Genomic DNA, 24,275 nt, shown 5'->3' on the forward strand with positions numbered 1-24,275 from the left:
GTGGAGTGGAAGCCAGTGTACCTAACCTGTGGCCTGTGAAGCTTGCACTCTCGTCTCCGTTTCTGGAACGGACTTGTTTTCTTGATTCCAGCATGCATAAGTAAATGGTTCTCGACTTCTCATGTCAAACTTCTTCGTTCCAACCATGTCCACCGTCACATTTATAGCATTACTACAATTTTTGCATACCGTTAACTAAGGAAAGGACCTGCTCCATGTTTCATCCTTTGGCTATAGAAAAGGTTCTTCAGATGGAACTGTAAGAAAATGTTCTCCACAAGGCCTTAAAAAGTTAATATGAATTCTCCATGAGTGGTAAGCACGTTTTTCTTTATCTGACAGTATTGAAGTTTGGTCCTTGTCTCAAACTCTCAAGTTCATGCGAATGGAAGAACAGCTCTAAGGTCCGGTCCACTCTGTTTCGCTCACTGGGACCTATTTTTTCTGGACCTGAGAGCCCAATGCGGCTGAACTTAAGCAACATTCGGTCGGTCCTAGTACTACAGTTGGGCCTCAACAAGGTGATCTGGGCCGGAACAACAGAATCCCACTTGGCCACTTCCACCTCATCCGCTGCACGACGCACGGCGGCCTCCTCGTGCCGGTGCCGTGCGCCCCCTCGCCGGCCGGGCGCGACCCAATCGCCGCCCGCCGCGAGCTCCTCCCCCGCACACACTCCGCTGTCCAAAGCAATGCCTCCCCCAACTGTCCCCTTCTTCCTAACTTCCACCACGCTCGCCACCACTACGAAAAAACCGCAGCCGCAAGCGCAACCGCCGACGCCGCCATGCGACGCGGAAGCCCAGGCCTCCGCCTCCACCTCCCACGCCTCGGCTGCGTCCGCGTCGTACGCCGCGCGCATGCGGCTCAACCCGCACCTCGCGCTCCCCCTGTTCGACCACCTCCTCCGCTCAGGCGCCGACCCGGACCCCGCCGCGCTCGCGCTCGCGCTCGCGTGCTGCGCGCGCGGGAGGGACCGCGCCGCGGCCGCGCAGCTCCACGCGCACGCCGCCAAGCGCGGGATCGTCGCCTCCCACCGCCGCGTGCGCGGCAGGCTCGTCCACGCCTACGCCGTCTGCGGGATGCTCCCCCACGCGCGCAGGGTGTTCGACGGCGGGACCGACAACGACATGTTCGCCTGGAACTGCCTGCTGCGCGGGTACGCTCAGGAGGGTGGGGACGCGGACGCGCTCTGCGATTTCTTTGCCAGGATGCCGTTCCGGGACAGCATCTCGTGGAACACAGTGCTTTCGTGGTGCGTCGCCAATGGTGAGTACGATGAGGCAATCGCGGTGTTCCGGGAGATGCTGGCGAGCCAGGAGTGCCAGCCTGACAGGGTGACATTAGTGAGCGTTGTCTCGGCAATCGCGTACTTGGGGGCACTCGCTTTGGGGCTGTGGGCGCATGCATATGTCATCAGGAAAGGGGTTGAAGTCGAGGAGAAATTGAGCTCGGCATTGATAAACATGTACTCAAAATGCGGGTTCATTGAGGGTGCAGTTTATGTGTTTGAGAACGCTGGAGAAAAGATGAGCTTGGATACTTGGAATGCAATGTTAGCTGGTTTCACAGCGAATGGTTGCAGTGCAAGGGCTCTGGAGCTCTTCACCAGGATGGAGTCAAAAGGATTGGTGCCTAACAAGATTACATTTAACAGTGTACTGAATGCTTGTAGCCATGGGGGGTTTGTGCAGGAAGGTATACGGCATTTCAAGAGAATGTTCAAAGTTTATGGTATTGAGCCTGACATTGCACATTATGGTTGCATGGTGGATCTGTTCTCCCGTGCAGGGATGTTTGAGAAAGCTGAGGAGATCATCCAGATAATGCCGATGGAGCCAGATGCTTCTATGTTGAAGGCCCTATTGGCTGCTTGTAGAACTCATAAGAACTTAGAGTTGGGAAAAAAGGCTGGCCATAGGCTTATTGAGGCTGCCCCAAATGATCACGCAGGGTATGTGTTGCTATCCAACATATATGCACTGGATGGCAACTGGGGAGGAGTGCATAAAGTGAGGAAGCTTATGTTGGATCGCGGTGTGCTGAAGATCCCTGGGAGCAGTTCGGTGGAACTTAATGGCGTAATTCATGAGTTCATTTCCGGAGATAAATGAGATTTGTCAACAGCTTAAAAATACAGGATTTACTCCTGACACTTCACAAGTGCTGCTAGATATTGATGATGAAGATGTGAAAGAGAGCTCGCTAGCTCTTCATAGTAAGAAGCTTGCGATAGCCTTTGGGCTGACCAGCACTGCTCCTGGCACGCCTATTAGAGTAGTAAATAACCTCCGGATCTGCGGAGATTGTCATAATGCCATAAAACTTCTAAGCGAGATTTACGGGAGGAGCATAATTGTTAGAGATGCAAATCGATTTCATCATTTCAGAGAAGGGTCTTGTTCTTGCGGGGATTACTGGTAATATTTTGATTGCAATGATGTTCCTTTATTTTTACTTATTACACTGAAATGTATAGTATATGAGACAACTGTTGCCAATGGTTATTATTGACCATTTGAGAAGAATTGTTAATGTGCCATGAAGCTCATGACTTTATTGCATGTCTATTGAATACTATGGTACCCTTGACCCAACAACATGATTGACATCTCTTATGTCTCAGCAACTTGAAACCTAATTATTGTCCTTTTCAGTCAGCATGATTCAAAACTGAACATGAACCTGAGATGTATGTCCTACGCAAAAGTATCATTAAATTCAGATAAATTTAGCTTCTTTCATATGGTAGGGACTCAGAACCATCAATTGCCTGATACATACTTAATGCTGTTTTTCCTACTGTACTACTGTCATTACACAGTTCAGTTTGTGGGTGGCCACTTCACATGAACTTGCATTTGAAAGAGAAACACATAGGAGAGGCGTTAGGGCCAACTAGGCCTGTAGCTTTCCTTTTGAGGCAGTATGGTTCATTTTAGTTTCTGTCTGGCAAGGAGGGCAACTATACTTTAATTCAACCAGTTAGCTTTTATCATTTTTTTAATCACACATAAGATTCATCTACCTGGTTGTACATTTCTATTTTTGCACATATGATTCATTAAGTGTTTAAATCTTTATTTGCACATTATTGCCACTCACTACCACTACATTGACTCTGTAGAAGGGTTGCATAGCATTATTATATCATTTAATAGGTATGTATGGTCCAGTGCCTTTAAATATTTCATAGTGCCTCCTTGGTTTGTATGCATGTTAGGCTTGGTCAAATTTTTTGAAATGGAGTTATAGATCACAATAAAGGGCAGGAGCAAAGTGGGATTTAGCTGTCCCATGGGCTACACCCTTCACATGCTTTGGTAAAGGCACGATAGATACAATGGACTTGCTGTTTTCTTCTTCCTTAACTGTGAAATTCATGTGCTATTAATGTTTTTTATTGAATATGTGCTAGAAATGTTATATTTCTGATATGGCAATTACCTCCAGTACTGCTGTTCAATATTTCACTTGCATCTTTCCAAAAAAAAAAACTATTTCACTTGCTGCCCTGCTGTTGATTTCGAAAGAGACAAAGCGTTCTGCACAAGAAATTATAGCAGTTATTAAACTGAGCAAAAGTAAAGACTGTTATTTGTGATAAGGACAAAGATCAACAATGTTGTGCAGAGTAATCACTTCCACCGTGCTGTTGTTATTACTGCCTGTTGGATGTAGGGGGGCCTTTGTTTGAACATAAAGACGAAGAGACACCTTTTATGCAAATGCATGCTTATCAGCCATTTTCAAGCACAGATGCTGTCAAATTTGAACATATGTGCTATTCTTTTCTGTGTTGAATCATCAAGATAAGGAGGAATCATCACATTTTATGTTTGCTACTGCTTTAGAGGTAGCACTGAACCCAGAGGGCCATAAGATTTAAATCTAATAAGTAACCCTGTTCCTTTTTAAACAAAATATCTGTAGACTTATTAGAGAAGACCAAGCAAACTTGGTAGTTCTACGTGAAGTATCATGGACAACAGCACTTGTTCAGTTGGATAATTTGCACTCTAGTTATTTGATACATTGAAATAGGCACCAAAAAAGCAAAGACTACTATAGTGAGTGTCCAGATCTAGTACATTATGTCTGTGAACTTTTTTTTCTTCGCACACAAGGCAACAAACACACGCATGCATACACAGATGCGCACGCACATAATGTTATATGATATACAGTCGAATTGCCCTAGCTCCATGCCAATCATTAACAGGTTGGCCTTGACAAAATAAGCAGGCTGCTGCCCTTATCAACTCTATTACTTTATTTCCCCTCTCGGGGATAGTTCTTTAGTGTTCCCCAGATATGTATTTTGCAGTTTAATCTCTAGCTTACAGCTCTAATCACTACTCTAGGAGTATAATAAGACCATTAGCGTACGACATAATGCGTAATTAGGGTTTAGAATAATGGGTAATTTCCAAGTCTTGGTTCGGATGATCATAACTCCCCCAAGGTTACACCTAACATAGACCTTTACCAAAAATATACTCACTTGCATCTCGCGTGCAGCTGGCTTTGCCACGGACTGTGCTTTGTTTATGGTTTTCAGAAAGGTGTGGCATACGCTTTCCTAAGCATAATTAGAGATCCTGTACCCTATGCACATGGGAATCGAACACTGAATTAGCACACAGTGTGTGTACTCGCGTCGTTCAGATATTATGGTCTAGCTTGTACTACAATCGAATCATCCATGTTCAACTCTCATCATTCACTCTTGGTAATGATCCCATTAAGACTGCTTTTGTGTTCTTTGCTTATCGATGCATCTCTCTAGTAACTGTATGCACAAACTTTTGAAGCATGTACAAATTATGGTAGGCGTGGTGGATTTGGTCTGATCATTCTGTTTTACTTTAGAGAAGCTTAGCCTGTCCTATCAGAACCCTTTCTGTTCTCCTCTGGATCTTAGATTATTAGCGTTTATATTCTGATTCAAAACCCCAAATCATTTGTTGGTATGCTCTTCTGATGATTCCCAAGTTTTGAAGGGTGCCAGTGCAGTTTATTGCAGCGAAGAAAAGGAACATCTCTGAAGCTGTTAAGCAGGAGGACAGTCTACACAGGGAGCAGGGTCTGCGGGATGAACGAATCCGATGTCGAAAATCTTATCTTCATATAGCATGGGTTGTGTTTTTTTACCTTTAGACTTACTACCCCAAAAGAGACGATTGCCAGCTAATCCAATGCAGGCACTGCTCCATTTGTTTACTTTGAGTTCTTTGGCTGCTATTTCTTGGAGCTGTTTTGTTTGCAGGAATCCTCTGACTTCGCTAGCCCCTGATGTCCCAGTGCCGACAGGTAGGGCCCTAGCGGCACAAGAAGTCTCATCAATATCAACATTGTGTATCCTGTAACTATGATTTTCTTCTTCCCTCCTCCTGAAGAGTGAGTGAAGGAAAAAAAATATGAATATGACGGTCGCTCTCTTATTTTTCAGCTCGGCCTCAGCTCCTGTACGTTGCCAGCATCCAGCAAGCTCTGAGCACTGAGCTGATATCATCCTGCCCTCGCATTATCCGGTTTCCGCTGCTGCAGGCGATGTGATGCGAGCGCCCAAGCATATGGTACACACGAATATGCACGGCAATGATTGGGAAAGAAGACACAGATCTGTGGCAACCTTTCTGGCGAGCATAATGATGCGCGAGAAGATAATCTGGCGGGTGGTCGGGGCCCCTTCCCCCATCCCTCAATGACTGCACGAGCCGAGCCCGCCCCGGAGCGGCAACGGTGAATGCGCCGCGCCGAGGCCGGCCGCCGCTGCTGTGCACGGAGCCGTGCAAAAGGAGCGCGGCAAGCCGGCAACTGGTCATGGCTCGCGAAGGCGACGCGTATGCCGTCTTCTTCCCGGTGAGGTCAAGAAAGCTGGATGGCCGTGGCTAGTAATCTACCAAGACTTGTTATCCACGTAGCCGGCCTGTGGTCCATTCTATGGTCCATTTCCTGGTGAGTTTGAAGTCCTATCCTTTGCAGTCCTTAGTTTACATTTCTCCCAAGATTCGGTTTCGTTTGCTTTCCCTGCTACCGCTTTAAGAGCGAGCAGCTTGGCGAGGGCGCCACTAATGTTTAGGCAGGAGAAAAGGCAGCTGCTGGGAGACGAGATGGTGGGAGGACGACGAGGCTGCAGCTGCAGCAGCAGCTGTGATGGTGCTGAAAGAAAGGTAAAGCGGGCAGGGGAATAACGAGTAACTTGCAGGCCACTTCTCGCGGTGTTTTAGTGAGCATGGAGGGTAGATTTGTGAGGGGTCCTGGTGCTTTTCTTCAGAAACCCTGGATTTAAAAGCTTAATGGAGGGGGGCAAAAGCGTGTTTGGAGTGAATAAAAGTATTGCATGGGCGGGGGAGGCTTTAACTAATCTAAAGCTAGATTCGAGCTCGCGCGCGCCCCGAGGCTAACGAATAGTTTTAACTTGTTTATTTGCCGCCAAAGAAAGATTGAGATTAGGAGAATCTGAACCCCATCTCTTTCAGCTGTGCCTGAAGCTCGGCACTAAGCTAAGGCTTACAGTTTCCGGTTGGTCTGCCCCTGCTTACAAAACTCGAAATCCTGCTTGTTTGCGACTGAATTTCACATCCAACTGTTAAGAGAGTGGCCTGACCTGAAGATAAGATTAGTGGGGAAAATGTGAAAGAAAAGGGGGTGGGGAGTTTCGTGTGGGTGAAATGAAAGTAGGTTTGCTTTGCTGTTGGGGTAAGTAGCTAATGCCTCGATCGGCACCCCCTGCTACTGTTGACCACCATTTTCTTCAACAAAACTAATCATGCCGATCACGAAGGGCGTGTAAATAATTCTCCGTGCCGGGCATAAAAAAACTGCAACAGTCAAATAATGATTCGGGTGGCATAATTTACAGCCAGGCGCCTTGAGGAAAGCGAGCGGTTGGCGCCCATAAACAAATGCCCGTGAGGGTTGGCACTGTCAGGGATGCCGGGATGGCAATGCTCCTCGTTGCTCTACGCTGCTGTGAAGAACTCTCGATCGGCTCAGCTCAGCTCCCCTTCCTCTTTACGCTTGCTCTCTCTCTCTGATGTGTATGGAGTAAGTAAACAAAAGCAAAGGTAAACAGCATGATTAAAGGGCTGTTAACAAAGATAAAGGCGAGGCCGCCAGGGGCACTTAAAAATAAGCTCCATCAAGGGTTAAACAACACCGGCCATGGTGGTGGTGATTAGGAGGAGTGTAAAGCGGCTGCCTGCAGCTGCAACATCGCCTTGCCTGCCCGCTGTAATCAATCCCTGTGCCTGTGGCTCGCCGTGTACTACCCAGTGCCCACTACTGGTGAAACTACAAGAGCTAGTGAACAATTGCTAGTAGCCCTATAAGTCTGACAAGCCTTTGCCTACAACCTCTCTCTCTCTCTCTCTCTCTCTCTCTCTCTCTCTCTCTCTCTTCTTATATAGTCTAGGCTCTCCCCTCTTTCGTAGCTCTTCTTCCTATGCCTCCTCGCCGGAACAGATAGCATCAGAATCTCCAGTGCCCGGCCATCTTTCCTTTTCCTGCCATAGGCCGTGACGAGAGCTTCTTGCTTGCGTGCTTGCCCCGGCTATCATATTGCCTGCCTACGCAGCCCTCTGGCCAATGGAGGAGCTAGCTCTTCTTCTCTAGCCTTTCTCGTCTCCCATTCGTCCATTGACCGTGGGTGAGCTCTATCTCTGTGCTAGCTGCTCGCTCGGGTACTCTACTCAAGTTGTGAGCAAGATCAACCGATGGACATGAACGAGAGCGGCGAGAAAGGGATGGAGGGCAACGCGTCCTCCGCCGGCGCCGGCATCCCGGTGGAGTGGCAGACCCAATTCAGCGCCGCCGCCTTTGCGTGCCCTCAGGCACAGCAGCATCAGGGCCCCATGATGGACTCCGCGTTCGCGACCGCCGGCATGTGGGCGTCCACCTCCCAGGCCATGGTGCTCTCCGACGTCGGCGGCGCCATGTCCGCCACGCGGGGCGGCGGCGGCTTCTTGGCGCCGGTGCCCGGGTTCCTCCCGCAGGGCCTCGGCCATTTCCCCGTCGACTCCGGCTTCATCGAGCGCGCCGCGCGGGCGTCCTGCTTCGGCGGCGGCGGCGGCGGCGGGGTGATGGGCGGCGCCGGCTTCGGCGCGGCTGATCAGCACATGAACGGCGCGTTCAGTGGCTCCTCCGAGGCGCTCCTGGATCACCAGAGGAAGGACGGCAACGAGAAGGGCGAGCCGGAGCTCGGCCGGAACGGCCACGACGGGGTGCCGAGCTCGGAGGCCGCCGGAGGGGACTGCTCGTCCAAAGGGACGTCGGACTCCAAGAAGAGGAGAAGGCCAAACGAGGTGAGCACTGTTCTTGCTTCCCGTGTCTGAAACCTTTCTACCGTCATTATTTGAAAAGTCTATCGACTCGAGTAGCCAAGTTAATTAACTGGTGAACGAACTAGATGTTAAACTGATGGATGCATCTCTCTGTGTTCTGTCTGATGAAAGGTGATGGGAGGCGATCAGGTTCAATCCTCCAACCTGCCCGCGGATTCGGCAAACGAGAGCGTGCACAGCAAGGACAAAGGCGAGGAGAGCAGCCCGGCAACAACCACCGGCAAGTCGAAAGGGAAGGGGGCGAAAGAGACCTCCGAGTCCCAGAAGGAAGACTACATCCATGTCCGGGCTCGGCGCGGACAGGCGACCAACAGCCACAGCCTTGCAGAAAGGGTACGGACTCGATCACCGGTTGGCACCCCAGTGTTCACCGTTTGGTGTGCAGCTTTTGATGCGCCCTGAAATTGACATGGCTGGTTCTGAAAACTCATCTTTTCCTGCAGTTGAGAAGGGAGAAGATTAGCGAGAGGATGAAGCTTCTGCAGGACCTTGTTCCCGGCTGCAGCAAAGTAAGTCGTTCTAGGGAAACGAAGTTGTGTATTACTATGTGTTTACATAACAATTCTAACAAGTTTATGTTTCATGAACTGAATTCAGGTCACTGGGAAGGCGGTGATGCTTGACGAGATCATCAATTATGTTCAGTCCCTGCAAAGACAAGTTGAGGTAATCATTAACATCCCCCTTGTTATGTCAAAATCTTCACAACTTTGTCTGAACTAATTAAGGGTTTAGCTATGGGCAGCGGTCACTAAAAAGGTAGTAATCACTAGATTTTCTTTAACTAAAAGTAATCGCTAGATATTGATACCTGAATATGAATAATATTTCCTGTAACCGCGATTGCTTACTGATGGCAAAAAGCAAAATATTGAGCTCATATTTATCTCGCAGTTCCTATCGATGAAGCTTGCGACAGTAAACCCAAGGCTTGACCTCAACATAGAAGGGCTTCTGTCGAAAGATGTATGATGCTTCTTGCAATCTCATTCTCCTTTGTTAATTATACATACAAGAATCTAACAAAGCCAGATTTTTCTTCTCCTACCATCAGCTTCTTCGCTTCCCTGGTGTCTCTTCATCTTCCCTCGGATTCTCCCCAGAGATGATCCACCCACAACTACAGCTATCGCAACCAGGCCTGATTCAGGGGGGCGCTGCTGGCATGGCCAATCCAGACGTGTTCAGGAGAATCATACAGGCACAGCTAAGTGCTAAAGACGGATCTCAGGTTAGCATCTTTCCAAAATGATTGTAGTGCACACAATACTCTATTCTTTCTTAAAAATATCAGCGCAGCCAACAGTATTCACTTTAGTATTCAGCTAGCAGTTGACATAGCTCCTTAAGCTATCATGTAGCAACATAATTTTTCCCAAAGATTGCACTTGACAGTCAACAGCCCTTTACATATCCAATAAACTAGCTCAACACCTACATACAGTACGCTCTTTGTAGTAATAGACAATCCATAGATTCCTCAAACACAAAGAGGCTCTCCTACTCAAATGCTTCTCTATTCTTGAGCAAGCTTGTGAGTTTGGCAGCAAATTTTTGGGAAATATGAACAATCTGAACTAGCAGTAAACACTCCTCCCAAGTTCATCCAAGCACACACAGGCTGGCTAACTTTTCGTTTCCGATTTCCTGGAGCAGATGCCCCACGCATTGAATGGGCCGTTCAGTGACGTCGCGCAGATGGGGTACCCGTCCCTGGGGTCGTCGGCACAGGACTTGAGCATCAGGCCGTCGCAGGACGGGTTCCAAATGTGACGCGCAGTCTGGCCCAGCTGCATTGCACATACTAAGAGCAAGCCTTTTTTTTTTCCATCTGATCGACGAACATGCAGGAGCGCAGGGGTGCACACATATAAACTGGCGCTGCTACTGCCGGAGCACAGCAGCAGCCTTTAACTGCGTCGTCGTCCACGGCCGGGTTTTTATTGTGTTCAGAACTGAGAAGAGATCGAGGAGGGAGGGAGCCCCCACGGGCGGAAGCAGCCAGCGCTGCGCTTGGGAGGGAATCTGTGACGTTGCCGGGCTGGATGGCTGGAAATTCTGCCTCTGCTGGGGGTGGTAGCGCCCATTAATCATGGCGCACAGTGCAGTAACAGTGGCTGCGTTTGTAGCGAGCAGATGAGCTGGTGCTGCTTCTGTGTGTGTGTGGCAGGATGTAATGTGGGGAGCTTTTGGTTACGTTCATTCGGTTGCTTTTGTTTTGGATGCTTCATGGATGCTAAACACTCCTAAATGGGGGGCGACGTTTATTAGTTAAAAGATCAAAATATTTCGGTAAATTGTGTTTGTAGTGCAGTGAAGGACGTACGCTATATCGTACTGCATTCTCGTGCATTTGTTCGTCCCAAAGTCATATGCGAATCGTTGGCTTGTTTGGTTGGTTACAGGATCTTCCCTCTTGTGGCGAGATCATCTTTCATCACAGCTTAGGGGAAACGGTGGATGCATGACAGATGAAATGAACTGTAGGGAGAAGAATATGTGCCGGGTCACGACTAGGACAAGTTAAGATCTTTCATCTCAGTCTGGAGAGAGAGAGAGATGAGCTCGTTCCCTCGAGACACATAATTAGCATGAAGAATCGTTCTCACCCCAACTTGCGACTGGTCACGCACAGTGAAACTTCTGTTCACTCTACAGCCGCCGCCGATGTGGACAACCGACGCGACGCAGGCAATAAAACAAGCGGTTTGGTATATTCTGCCGGTGTCGCCACGGTTCCAAGACAAGGCAACGCGCTGCTGCTCGGGCGGCCCCTTTGTATCCGCCCGAGACGTGCCGGACCCCTGGGCGCGACGCCGTACGCTGGCGCGATTCCGGCCGCGTGCGCCGTGCGGCCAGCTCGCTCGTGGGTTCGTGGGTGCGGGCTCCGGCGACCGCGACGACGGATCGGACAAGCGTCTGAGCGTGCGCTCGTCGCGCACTCCGATCGTGCTGCCGGTGGGATTCGGTACGTTTCCTCTCCTCTGTATGCCCGTCCCGCCCGAGCGTGTGCGGCGACCGATAACTGAGCGGTTAGGCCGCCGGATGGAGAGAAGCTGGGAAGGCGCGGAGAGGAGCGCGCGTTGGGCCGTTTCGGAGGCGATCCCGGCATCCCGCTCACGGCTCATGGGCAGAAGTTTTTTTTCCGAACGGACGGCAAGAGAATTGCCCTAAATTTTATTAGAAGAGGAGAACAAAATAAGAGAGAGACAACTAGTGGCAAAAAGAAAAAACACCCCCACATGACTAAAAAATTGGTACGAACACCCCACACGACTACGGACCGACACGACTAAAACACGAACAAACTAGCAAGAAGGAAGAAAACTAAGAAGAGGGTGGCGGTTCCAGCGATCCTGATGCTCGGGTTGCCAACTGATATTGGTAAAACTCTTCTCAAATAAGGAAAGCCACATCATCCACTGGTTTGAAAGTTTTCTGTTGCGTTCCTTCTCCAAATATTCCACCAAAAGTAAATAACGAAGCCATCAAAATGGAATCTATTTTCTTTGTTGATAACGACTCGGCATCTTTTCCACTATCTATGTATGGAGTTCGTGGAATTTTCCCTTGGCAAATGTTGTAGCTAGAACCAATTGACTAGTCTCAACCACACTGCAACGGTGCATGTACAATTTTTGCACAAGTGTTTAGGCGTCTTGGGTTTTGTATTGCAAAGTTTGCATATGGGATCGTGGGGCCATCATCTTTTCTCTAGGTTGTCTGACGTTAAAATTTTTCTATGAAGAAGAATCATGCAAAAATTCTACATTTTGGTTCGCTTTCCAAATTGGGGTAATTGACAGTTTCTTTGTTTGCCCAGAGAATTGTATACGTTATGCGCTCTTTGTAATAATTCACCATCAGGTGTCTATCACCAGATTATTTCATCTTCAGCTTTAGGGTTGCGATTTAGCGGGTGTATCTCCTCCCATAGGGTTGTGTACTCGCTCACCTCCTCCATCGTCGTTAGTGGGCACACTTGTTAGATCCAATAATTGTCTTGTAAAGCCTTATGCACAATAACGTTTTTCTTTTTGATTTGTTGAATAGGCAATGCACTATCTATTTTGGTGCTCTCCCATCGATCCAACTTGAGTGCTAAAAAATTGTTTAGCTGCCTCGGCGCCCCACTTTAACCACCGTCGAGGTGTTAAAAAGATCTTTATCATCCTTGTCACACGGGATGTCCAATCCATTCCATGCATGGTCTTGAGCCATGTTTCCATTGGAACCAACACCAACGAAGTCTAAGTGTCTCGCTAACCTTTATAAATCAAGAATTCCGAGTCCTCCTATGTCTTTTGATATGCACACCATTGACCACTTGACTAGGCAATGCATTGACTTTCTAGTTCATCTCCCTTCCATAAGAAATTCCTTCTCATTCAGTCGATTTGCTTTATGAGCCACTTTTATGCCGGGAACACTATCACGTGGTAGATTGGTTGAGCGGTTAATACAGATTTCACCAAGGTCTCTCCCTGCTGAAGAGAGAGATTCCCCTTTCCAACCCGGCAGCCTACCACCGATTTTGTCGAGAAGTGGCTGAATGTCAACCCTCCTAAGACGTCGGGTATATAAGGGAAAGCTTAGATATTTCCCTGGGAACATGCAAATCTTTCCAGGGAAATCCACCAAAGCTTCTGTTTTGCTCATGTTGATTTGGAGTCCTGAACAATTTCCAAATAAATCTAGCAGCTGGTTTACATGTTGTAATTCCCCTCGATCTGGATTTGCGAATAATGTCGCGTCATCCGCATAAAGTGAGCAACGCAATTTTGCCACCCTCGGAAGAATTTGCTTTAAAAATTCTTTTCTAGCAGCTAGCTCAATTAATTTTTGAAGGGGATCCATGGCTAGTACGAAGAGCATTGGCGATCCCCTTGACGAAGACCCCTGGCATGTTTAATTTGTTTCCCTAGTATTCCATTTTTTTTCCCAAAACCTAGAGCTTCTAAGGTTTCAAGGAGAAAAATCTATGAGTCAAAAGCCTTTGAGATGTCTAACTTGATGAACAGAGTTGTCCTTTTTGATTTATGCAATGCCTTGATCACACTTTGGACATAGGTGAAATTGTCATGAATACAACTTTTTTTGATAAAACCATTTTGACATCCGGAGACTAGCTCTTTTAATCTTGGTGCAAGCCTGGCCGCAAGGATTTTTGTGATTATCTTGGCCAAACTGTTGATAAGGCTTATTGATCAAAAACCTAAAATGTTGATTGCCTCATCGGCAGAAGTGACCACGAACCAGAACCTGAGCGTCAATGAGGTCGTCCTGCACGAGCATAATCGGGTTGACTCCACGGATGTTGGTGCGTGGCGCGTCAATAAAATTCTCCTCGAAGACCATGGCGGCCATCAAGGCAGGTGATGCTGACAACTACCCTGGTGGCCAGTTGTGCACAATTTGCCTACAAGTTCCGGAAGCTCGCTCAAAAACTAAGTGTTGATCAAATGGTCACAACCCTCTTCCATTTCATCGAATGAATTATCCCATTTAAGCATAAATTATTGCGACACATCAATTCAATGTCATGACCAGGAATACGCAAACATCAACTAGAGTTTAGGACATATTTGAAACCTAGGTATATAAGAAACAAAAGAATGAGTAGAAATACATGAATGGGTAGGAACGAGGTTGCAAGAAAAAGTAATAAACAACACATGAATAATAGAATATTTGAATGATAAATTAATATTAGTACATTAATGATGAACAAATTAATAGATATTTACAATTATGCTTATAGTATTTATTCTTTTGTGACTTACATCTTGGCCCCATCACCGTACATGCGATTAGCCGATTACAACGCCATGGCTTAGCTCAGTTTGTTTGATAGATCGAGCCGGGCTGAATTTAACTGAACCTATGAATGAGCCCAGCCGGCTTATGACCCTTGAGCTTTTTTACCTGTTCTAAATGCTAATGAGCTATTGTGGAAAGTTTCCTACAAAGCTTAGAGCTAATTTTCATGTTTCTCCATAAGTACATGCACAATTGTCGTTCCTTTGGAAAGTTTTGTGCTAATTCCTTTGTTCCAATCCGTGAGAGAGAAGATAATTCCTATGGAATGGGATTCCTGTACATTTCCTGCATTCTTCCACCAATACAAACAAGACCTTAAAAGATTGTAAAAGGTATATATATCATCATCCCATTCTGTTTAAAAAACTTCCGTACAATTCATGCAACTGGAACTGTAGAGCGTACCAAATATAAGCACATCTATTTCTATTAGAATATATTAGAATTTCTCCAGATATAGTAAATTAGGATCATTTTACTTGCCTTAGCGGAGGCCACTAGCCCCCTAAGCAATATATTTCTATATAGTCTGTTCATAAGGCTTCTATTTTCTCACATGATTCTAGACCTCAAACTCTAATCTTTCATTGCTCGGTGTGCCCCTCTCAACAAAGGGCAGTGTGGCCTGTACCTATGGCTCATGCTGCCGGTCATGTTGGTTGGCCATCCTATTGTGTTTTTTTTTCAATATGTTGACTGGGGTTTCTCCCTAATCGTTCCATGATTGACCCGCCATCCTCGCACGTCCCTAGAAAGCATTTTCGACCCGCCATAAGCCACTTAGCTCAATGAACTTGGACTAGCTCGTGACACTTACGGCTGGGCTTGTGGACACAATCACATGCCCTAAATATTTTTGGGCAATCTAAGCGCGTCTTGAATTATTTGTTTTCTCACTAAAAAATAATTGGAAGGTTGTGTCTGACCTGGACCTAGTCTTGAAAACAGGGCTTCCTCTGCCCGTAGGACGGTTGTGAGCATGAATTTTAAGCCTAAATCTAGTCTTTTTTTAGCCTAGTCCAACTTTTGCTCAGATTTACGAACCCCTACCTCGAATAGGCATACTCCAACAGTCTCTTCCTCATCTCTAATTATGCAGCATGGTGCGGCCCACGACGCTTTAGAGGATGCCCTCCTACACTGCCTCGATGCTATTTTGTTCGCATGTTGATCTACACTGGCCCATCGTCTCCCGCTACCGATCGGAGTTCCTACCAAATTGCTTCCTCACCGGCAAATCCTCCTTGTGTGGTGCGGCTCCCTCATGTTGTGCTGCTCTGTGCTCCGATCGACAGTTTTGGTAGGCCTAACCCATGCTTTCTATAACCTTGTGTGCCATCGGTCTATCCAACCGAGAGCCCGCGGTCCGCTTTATCTTTTTGGCACACGATCAGTCTAACCAACTTTGCCCCCGCACTTATAGGAACCTGTGAAGGTAGTCCCCAAGTACGATGCGCTTCCTCTCTGAGCATACATCTGAACTCACACATAAACAATCCACATACCTGTGAGTGTACCTCTTATTTCTATCACAACCTATAAATAATTTTTTGTATGTGCATAAATAGTAGACAACATGATTTGAAATTTTGAATCCATGTGAAAGGATTCGTAACTATACATATACACTCACTAAGAGGTGGATATTATAAGAAAACCATATAAAGCTTAATACCTTTAAATATGCTTCTAGACAAAAGATATTATCCTGAACATAGTTGAAAGCTATTATATAGCATCATGTAATGGCCAATACAAGCTATAAGTGTGAGACTTTATAAAAGGGTAGTCATTTCAATATGATAAACTAAGTCCATTGCATTGCTTGTATCTATATTCTATATCTGAAGTTGTAAGACCTCTCTATTTCTCTCATGTACTATCCTCGACATGTTAAGTCACCTTTCTCCACATAACAAATAATCATGAAAAGACTTCATGACAGCTTAGTCTTCACCATTTTTTTTAGAAAAGCAAATGCCGAGGGTTAAGGTTGAACGTCATCATACTTCCTCCATATACAAAAAGTAATACTTTGTGCTAACGTGTTCATTGACGGAACCCCTGGCCATTCAAAAATTATTTTTATCTTTTGAATGAATGACAAAGTAGAGAACAACAAATGTCTTTCATATATTAATATTTTATTTTAAATGTAAAATATTAAAATGACATATATTTAGCAACAAAACATAAAGAATAGAATATTTATACACCCATATGTAAAGTTATGGATATGCGACTAATGTATATTGCTTCTAGAATTCACAAAACAGGTGATAGTGTGTGCATATAAATAACAGACAATTTACCTTGGATAAACTAACGTTGTTATCTTAGGAGATCAATTAGTTTTTGAAGTAAATGTTGACATTGTCACATAATATAGCTAAATTGTCAATGTAGATAGTTTGTTCATGAAAATTTGTATATAAAATTTTGGTACTAATGGATCATGATAATTTTATTCTATTTAATAAAATGGATAGGGTTATATGCTGACATAAACTTTGCATCGTGTTTATCATGTATGTGTGATCTATCGCAAGGATACGTGGTACTTTGTGTCATTTATTGAACTCACGCATGTCTATTCGTGGATTATATGAGAAGAAGACGTCTTTGTTCTGATACCATAATGTATTTGCCTTGCATTAGTCAAGCCAAACGTTTAAGAGCCGTGATCCCGCTCTGCTACTAATCAAGATTGAAACAAAGCTCCATGGTGACCACAAACTAAAATTTGATAGTGTCAATGATGTTGTCCTATATGAGCATGATCATGTCAAATCTATTGACCATGTCCATGGTCACGACAGCTGTAAAGACACCCATCGAGGCCGCTGATGCCGGTAGTCTTTGCTGGCCATAAGTTCTGGTATCGTATACTTAAAAACTAGAATGTTTCTTAAATGATCAGCACTGATTCTTCCATTGCATCAGAATCCTACATTGATTCGATTGTATGATTGTACTTCAATTCAAAATTACAAGATTGTGATAGTCATATGTGTACTATCGTCAGCATTCGGTTTACAACTTGCATATATATATATATATATATATATATATATATGTATATGTATATATATATATGTATATGTATATGTATATATATATATGTATATGTATATATATATATGTATATGTATATATATATATAATGATCAAGGAGATCAAGGATAAAGCAAATCTACGAAGTGCAACGGGCTATGAGGATAAACAATATTATTTCAAATAATATTGTAATAGGCTTTTTTATTTGATTTTGCTTCATGTTGTTGGGAGTTCGAAGCTACTTCTCCACCCACGTCAACCTCTTTGAGCATGTCTTGCTCGGCAGCCTAACATCAACATTTGTTTAAGTAAGTCTCCCTCGACTATACCTTTCTTTTCCAAGTCTTTGGGAAAGGGGAGGAACTTGCATAGCAACTGTGCTAATAGTTTTTCATATCATTCATTTTTAAATTTTAAAAGAGAATTAGTTACAATTGGAAATAAACTTTTTGTATCTTCATCTATGGATCATTTACTCATATTTAATCAATCAAAAAACTTCAATCCAAAATTATGCTTCACAACTCTGTACTCAAAATCGAATTTGTGTTTTTGGATGCAAGTCATTTAGTCTTTAGATCCTAATTGCAAGAATTCTCTCACGCTATTGAGAGGAAAAGAAAGTACTAATTGAGCTTAGCTGGTAAGATTCCTTGTGGTTCCTTGTGGTAGAACCTACCCACACGAGTTTGAGTCCTCTGCTCATTACGAGTGTTTGTATTTTTTTAGATTTATTATATAATTTAACCAGCGCTATTCTTTTAATGGTTAGCATGGTTAGCGATGTGACCGTCGACTTCGTTAATCTTACCGGCTCCCTCTCGAAGGTGATAAGGATAATATTATTATGTACATGTATGCATAGAGGTGAGCGAGCGTCACGGCTTCAAAATTAGGTGTATATATAGATAACCGAATAATGCCGTATGTGAAAAAAATCCATAAAAGCAAACGGTAGAGTTTGAATACTTCCTTGATCCATACACATTTAGCAACTCTCAAGTAGCTAAAGCAAAACTACAATTGATTCAACGAGGAGTTGTTTGAAAACTAGAGATTATACATTCCATCAACAATATGCAAGAAACCCCTCTCGATAAATGTAGTCAATCAGTCATTCAATTGATCTCGTGCTATTTCTTAGCTTCTTCACAGAATTCATAACCATAAATGATCTTTAAACTAGAGGACAACAAGAATTGAAATTCAGCATGGGTGGTTCTCGCGCAGCTACGGTAGGAAGACTAATGATGCGATGATGGCTCTGTGCCCTTTTGTGGTTCTATGCGCATGCAGATGGGGCTCCTATGCAGTTGCGGCTCTGCAGTTCGGCTTACTGACATGTGATCCCAGATCCACGCGTTAAGAACTCAATTGCAGAATAATACTAAAACAGTACTTTAGAGGGTCCACTTTCGCACATGCATGCGTTATCGAGCCAGCACCAGGTAGTCCAGCCCAACACAGAGGGTGAGCACTTTTTGAGCAGGCTATTTCTTTTGTTTTAAGCTCAAATGTACGCAATATGGTCCAAATACGAAAATACATATACAGATGCATGTTACTACTACTCCCTCCATCCTAAATAACAAATCATTATACGATTCCAATAATATACGATTCCAAATATAGCTAATAAATAAATAGGGGCAATTAAGATCATTTTACATGTCCTAAATTCTTTAAGGGCAATCGAGATCATATCCTAAAATTCTTAGTCTTAGGTTAGACTTATGTTTTAGGATGGAGGGAGTATAATTTTTGATCAAAATTATTGGAAGTACATCCATGTTCATCAGCTGGGTCCACCCTTGTGTGCGTGAATGTATGTGACCGCTCGAGATGACACCAAAAAAAGGGCTCTTGAACGCACGATGTGCAACACATTTCGTTGGACGACTATAGCCTACAAAATTTTATCTTCGCAGCACAACCCGAACCATTCGTAAACCTGGCTCTGGTTCATACTTCTATGCTGTGCTCATACACCTTCAAGGCATAATCCTTGCCTGCAGCTGCAGAACTCCCTAATCCTTCCACGGATCGCTCTCGGTCCTCACTTCAGAGGGTTCAACCACCTCTGTCACGGCACCTTCAGAAGAATCAACCTCAACGCTGGCTTCGCTAGAGGTAGCTTCAGCGTCCTCCGTATCTGACCTTCCCCATCTCCCACCAAGGGCCATGGTCATCATCTCGTAGATCTTGCCTCCCAACTCCGCTGGACTTTCAGGCTGGATAAAAGAAGTAAAAGATCACGTCTACGGTCATATTTATCATCCTAACAAGTACATAGGTTTGTTGCACTTACAGTATACCCGCTGGAGATCAGGGCAGCCTCATATAACAACTCAACAGCCCTCTTGGCTTCAGTACTTTCGGGCTCATTTTTGCAAGCAGCCTGTGAAAGTTTGTGATATACAAATGAATTTTACACATTGAAGTATGAAGCATCACAAAAGAACAAACTAGGTAGTAAAATTTTAACAGAGAAGACTGAAGGAAAATCTTACGCTCAGATCCCTGATGATAGGATGGTCAGGATTGATTTCGAAAATTCGTCTACCTCTCATGAACTCTAAGCTTGACGTGTCGCCAAGTGTCTGTGCTTTCATGAGCCTATCAGATTTAAGAATCACATGTTAGGAAAACAAAGTTTTAGGGTAATATTCAGGTTGTATGGGGATCTCACCAATAAATTACCTTTCCATATTGGCTGACCAACCAAATTTGCCAGATACGAGAACACATGGAGAAGAGCTGAGTCGCTTTGAGATCTGGACCTTAGCAACTTTATCACCAAGCTGCTGCTTTATCCAGTCGCATAGAAGAGTATACTCCTGCTTGCTTTCTTTTTCCTTGTCCTCATCGTCATCACCTGTACCAGCCAATATGTATCAGTTTGAGCACTGCCAAACCCAAAGAATTCATATCAAGTCATATAGCAACTAAGGTTTTACTTACCTAATTCCAAGTCCTCTTTGCTAATATCGACAAATTTCTTCTCTTTGTATGTCTGTAAATTCTGAATCGCAACCTCATCAATCGGCTCAATGAGGTAAAGAACCTACAAAAGAAAGATCACTATGAGCAAAACTGTAGCACAACAAGAGGAAAACGATTATCTGTTCAATAACAAAGTTGTCCTCATACCTCAATATCTTTCTGAACCAGCTTTTCCAAGAAAGGAGCAGTCTTTGCACTCTGGAGACTATCGGTAGCAATATAATAGATTGCCTTCTGGGTTTCAGGCATGTTTTCTACATACTGATCGAGACTTATCAAATCTGTCTCATTTTTGGAAGAGTAGAACCGTAGCAATGGTGCAAGACGCTTGTGATTTCCAGTGTCCTCAATGCAACCAAGCTTCATGAACTTGCCAAAGCTCTCCCAGAATTTTTTGTAGTCCTACAGCATGAGTGACAGCAAGCTTCAACATAAATTAAATAATATAACAGCTTTTTTTCTCGAAAATAATAAGTTAACAGCTGCAGATGGAAAAGAAAAGGTTCACTCTTTGCTCATACCTCTTTGTCATCCTTCTCGGCGATCTCTTCAATCATGTCAAATGTCTTTCTAACGAGTCTCTTACGCATAATTCTGACCTGAAATATAGGGAGAATAACCATTATATTCAAACACCAACATACCCTGCATATGCCATGTTTAATCAAATACATTATATGAGAGATTTTTCCAGAACTTACTATTCTACTTTCTTGAAGGATTTCACGAGAAACATTCAGAGGGAGATCATTTGAGTCAACTACACCTTTCACAAAGCTCAAGTACCTGGGAAACTGTAGAGAATGATACATTCAGTAACCCATTCATGCCAACTGTAAGTTGTCTAATATGATGGACAGCTATAATGATACATAAAGGAAACACACCAGCTCGCCATCAAAGTCGTCTGATATGAAGACTCTTTTGACATACAGTCGGATATTTTTGGTCTTTGGATTCATTATCTCCTCATTACTAAGGGGTGCCATTCCTGGGACATACAGGACACTTCGAAATTCCACCTCACCCTGTTTAATACACAGATCAAGTTAACATGTTTAATGCACATAAACAGAAGAAAATGTAAAGTTTGAAACCGCCCACACCTCTGTGGTGAAGTGAGTGTAAGCAAGAGGATCCAGGAACTCATTAAATGTCTTCTTGTAGAATTCATTGTACTCGGTTCTCTCAACTTCCTTTGGACTCCTCATCTGCATGGAAGAAAACAAACCAACTTCAGTCTCTCCAACAGCAAATAGAAACCTAAATCTGTGAATGTACCCATGGCGCATATTTTAAATGAATATATTAGGAATATTGAGCTTGTGGTAGGAATATTGAGATTATGGTATCACATATGTTGGCATCAGCTTACCCATATGGGCTTCGTCTCATTAGCCAATTCCCAGTCCCAGTACTTCTCAGTTATAGTTTTCTTCTTTTTCTGCTTTTCACCCTGTAACAGAAGAGGATACATGTAATACAACACTAACAGTGAGTGAATTTGAAATCAAATAAAATCATATGAGCACAGAACTAACCTCAGTAGCCTCTTCACCTTCTTTTGATTCTTCCTCCTCTTCAACCTGTTCAGATAAAGAATGTAAGTGCAAAAAAGATGGGAAAACTTCGACAATAACTGCAGCAGAAGCAAGCATTAGAATAATCATGTCATTACCTCAACCGTTCTTGATTTCTCCTGCCATGTGTATATAGGGAACGAGACAAACTGCGAGTAGTTCTTAACTAGGCCTTGAATTCTTGCAGGATCAGCAAACTCGTACTTATCATCATCCTGATGTAACAAGACAGCAATAAGAATTCTGCTAGAGGATGGATATCATATTGAACAAGTCTTAAGTTTTCTTACTCTCAAGTAAAGAGTAATTTGTGTTCCACGTGTCAGCATTTTCTCAGGATTGGTTTCTTCCTTGATAACATAAGAGCTGCTGTCAGCCTCTGCCTCCCACACATACTGCTTATCTGCCTTTGGACTTTTAGTTGACACCACAACCTGCAAGGTGACAAAGAATATGCGGAATTACTAACAAGATCTAGAAATGTTTTCAGCTTGCAAAGTGGCTGTAAGAATATTTGGAAAAACAGATTTGGAAAGTGATGCAGATTCATCAACCCAGCCATATGATCCAGATATTCCATACCTTTTCTGCAACAAGGAAAGCCGAATAGAATCCGACACCAAATTGACCAATAAGTCCATTATCTGCACCAAGATCTTTGTTCTCCTGAACAATACAGGGAAAAACAAATTATTATCAACAAAGGAGATGATAAAAGTTGATTATGGAACACAAAACTGATGTAGCTAGATGGACAAAGAAGTGCACCTTTAAAGCCTTCAAAAATTTTGAGGTGCCACTTTGCGCAATGGTTCCAAGACAATCTTTGAGTTCATCTTTAGTCATTCCAATGCCAGTATCTCTGTGAGATTCACAAAACTAGTCTGAATAACAATTCAATTACATTTGATGATTAATCTGGTGGTGGCTGCGGACTAATGAACAACTCACGTGATAGTGATTGTCCCAGCATCTTGGTCGGGTTTAATCCTTATCTCCAACTCACCACCATCAGCCAAGACCGAGGGATCGGTTACACTGAGGAACCTCAGCTTATCCAATGCGTCACTCGCATTACTGGATGACAACATAAATTTTGTTGAGATCAGATGATCAGGAGGTGTGGAAATGCAGTTTGTGAACAGCAATTCATCCTTGGTCATAATAACAGGTCAATTGAATTCTACATGTCGAGAAGATGACTAACCTTACAAGTTCACGGAGAAATACTTCCTTGTGGCTGTACAGACTGTGCACAATTAAGTCCATCAAGCGGCTAACCTGCAGTGCAAAGAGAACCGCCACATAAATACCCAAGCATTCAATTGCAAATTCTACAAAGTCAAGCAGAATTTCAATTGCAAATTCTACAAAGTAAAGCAGAATTTGACGACAGGGTTATCTTCAATGTCACGAAAGGCGAATTTAGCCATAACAAAATGCAAGAGCATGCTGCATACATCCCACAGTGACAATTCAGGCACTCCCAATCCCAAATTCCACCAAACCGGCACAATTTCCCGAACACAAACCTCAGCCTGGTACTCGAACTTCTCGCCGGCCGTCTCCTCCTCAGTGGGCTTCTCGGCGACGGCGGCGTCGCACCCTACCCGGACAATCCTCCGCCTCCCGGCTTCCCATCTCACCCCTCTCGCCGCGGCGGCCCTACCCTGCGGCACGAGCGCCGCCCGCGGCAGGAGCCGGAACGACGGGCTCGGCCGCAGCGCCGCCACCGACGACGCCCCGAGGCTCCTGATCAGAACCGGCGCCATGAGGTAGAGATGGAGACCAAGGCCCCGCGGCTTGTTCCTGCGCGCGTGTGGTGGTCCGGTGTGACGCTTGGGAAGTGACGAATGGATAAGAGCTAGGGTTTATACGGAGAGACGGGGAGAGGTGCGCAGGAATGATGGGTGCTGGGTTTAAGAGGCAGGGGAGACTGCCGGAGGGCGAGGAAGGAGACGAGGCGAGGCGGGGAGCCCGGAGGCTTCTAGAATCGCGTAGGGCGCACGGGGGTGGCGTGTGGTGGGGCCGTTGCGGGCGCGCGGATGGCACGGTTGTGGTTGCGCACGGGGCTGCGGCGGGGGCGCCGTCGGATGAGGCGCCTCGACGGCGGGATGGCACGGTTGTGGGCCGAATACTGACTGGGCCCATGACGTCACACGGCTTTTAGGCTCTACGCGAGTTGCAGCCCGATAACAGTGAGGTGCCCACCGGCATTGGGAGCCCATCCAGCAGCCCGGCAAGACACTTTTCTTCTTTCTCGAGATGGCCCAGGCTCAAAAAATAACCTGCCAGATCCGCACATTTCCACTGACCTGGCCCAGGCCGCTCGCACGGCCGAAGCCGTCGGCGCGCCAATAGGCCAGTAGGTGCTTCTTCACTCACACGGCCCCAACAACATGCAGCCTGTTCGTAGTGCTGGCTGCACAGCTGCAGCGCTGCTGCTGCTAACGTAACGGGCCGATGG

At 45.0% G+C, this 24,275-nt stretch overlaps 3 protein-coding genes across 4 annotated transcripts; 2 read left to right on the forward strand and 1 right to left on the reverse strand.

Moving 5' to 3' along the window:
* The first annotated feature begins 692 nt into the window (after window positions 1–692).
* On the forward strand, window positions 693–2,114 carry LOC101786536 (pentatricopeptide repeat-containing protein At5g48910). Its single transcript, XM_012843691.1, has one exon. It carries the CDS (start codon window positions 693–695, stop codon window positions 2,112–2,114), a length of 1,422 nt encoding a protein of 473 aa, XP_012699145.1.
* Window positions 2,115–3,264: 1,150 nt separating this feature from the next.
* LOC101762637 (transcription factor bHLH49) lies at window positions 3,265–10,645 on the forward strand. Of its 2 annotated transcripts, XM_004957045.4 has the most exons (10): window positions 3,265–5,313; window positions 5,453–5,961; window positions 6,059–6,176; window positions 7,677–8,309; window positions 8,460–8,681; window positions 8,792–8,857; window positions 8,946–9,014; window positions 9,243–9,314; window positions 9,403–9,579; window positions 10,005–10,645. In XM_004957045.4, exons 2-10 carry the CDS (start codon window positions 5,885–5,887, stop codon window positions 10,119–10,121), a joined length of 1,551 nt encoding a protein of 516 aa, XP_004957102.1. In that variant the 5' UTR covers window positions 3,265–5,313; window positions 5,453–5,884; the 3' UTR covers window positions 10,122–10,645. The 2 variants fall into 2 exon arrangements, with proteins under 2 accessions (XP_004957102.1, XP_012698809.1); XM_012843355.1 differs by lacking the exons at window positions 3,265–5,313; window positions 6,059–6,176 and having other exon boundaries at window positions 5,932–5,961.
* An 8,106-nt stretch (window positions 10,646–18,751) lies between these two features.
* LOC101763050 (heat shock protein 90-5, chloroplastic) lies at window positions 18,752–23,792 on the reverse strand. Its single transcript, XM_004957046.3, has 19 exons — window positions 23,341–23,792; window positions 23,016–23,089; window positions 22,760–22,885; window positions 22,577–22,670; window positions 22,391–22,474; window positions 22,099–22,242; window positions 21,907–22,023; window positions 21,770–21,814; window positions 21,604–21,684; window positions 21,335–21,439; window positions 21,116–21,256; window positions 20,930–21,022; window positions 20,750–20,827; window positions 20,376–20,630; window positions 20,187–20,289; window positions 19,926–20,100; window positions 19,736–19,841; window positions 19,534–19,623; window positions 18,752–19,456 (listed from the first exon to the last, which is right to left on the reverse strand). Exons 1-19 carry the CDS (start codon window positions 23,578–23,580, stop codon window positions 19,253–19,255), a joined length of 2,355 nt encoding a protein of 784 aa, XP_004957103.1. The 5' UTR covers window positions 23,581–23,792; the 3' UTR covers window positions 18,752–19,252.
* Window positions 23,793–24,275: the final 483 nt, after the last annotated feature.

The sequence above is a fragment of the Setaria italica genome, chromosome II (assembly GCF_000263155.2).
Source record: "Setaria italica strain Yugu1 chromosome II, Setaria_italica_v2.0, whole genome shotgun sequence".
In the NCBI taxonomy this organism is placed as follows: Eukaryota; Viridiplantae; Streptophyta; class Magnoliopsida; order Poales; family Poaceae; genus Setaria; species Setaria italica.

What these genes read in the sequence shown, in the direction of transcription:
- LOC101786536 (XM_012843691.1), top strand. Translation starts at nt 693, where the DNA reads ATGCCTCCCCCAACTGTCCCCTTCTTCCTAACTTCCACCACGCTCGCC.
- LOC101762637 (XM_004957045.4), top strand. Translation starts at nt 5,885, where the DNA reads ATGGCCGTGGCTAGTAATCTACCAAGACTTGTTATCCACGTAGCCGGC. An exon ending in TTGTTCCCGGCTGCAGCAAA is followed by an intron (nt 8,858 to 8,945) that starts GTAAGTCGTTCT and finishes AACTGAATTCAG; the next exon opens with GTCACTGGGAAGGCGGTGAT. An exon ending in CCCTGCAAAGACAAGTTGAG is followed by an intron (nt 9,015 to 9,242) that starts GTAATCATTAAC and finishes TTTATCTCGCAG; the next exon opens with TTCCTATCGATGAAGCTTGC.
- LOC101763050 (XM_004957046.3), bottom strand. Translation starts at nt 23,580, where the DNA reads ATGGCGCCGGTTCTGATCAGGAGCCTCGGGGCGTCGTCGGTGGCGGCG. An exon ending in AGAAATCAAGAACGGTTGAG is followed by an intron (nt 21,815 to 21,906) that starts GTAATGACATGA and finishes TTATCTGAACAG; the next exon opens with GTTGAAGAGGAGGAAGAATC. An exon ending in CAAAGAGGACTTGGAATTAG is followed by an intron (nt 20,101 to 20,186) that starts GTAAGTAAAACC and finishes TGGCTGGTACAG; the next exon opens with GTGATGACGATGAGGACAAG.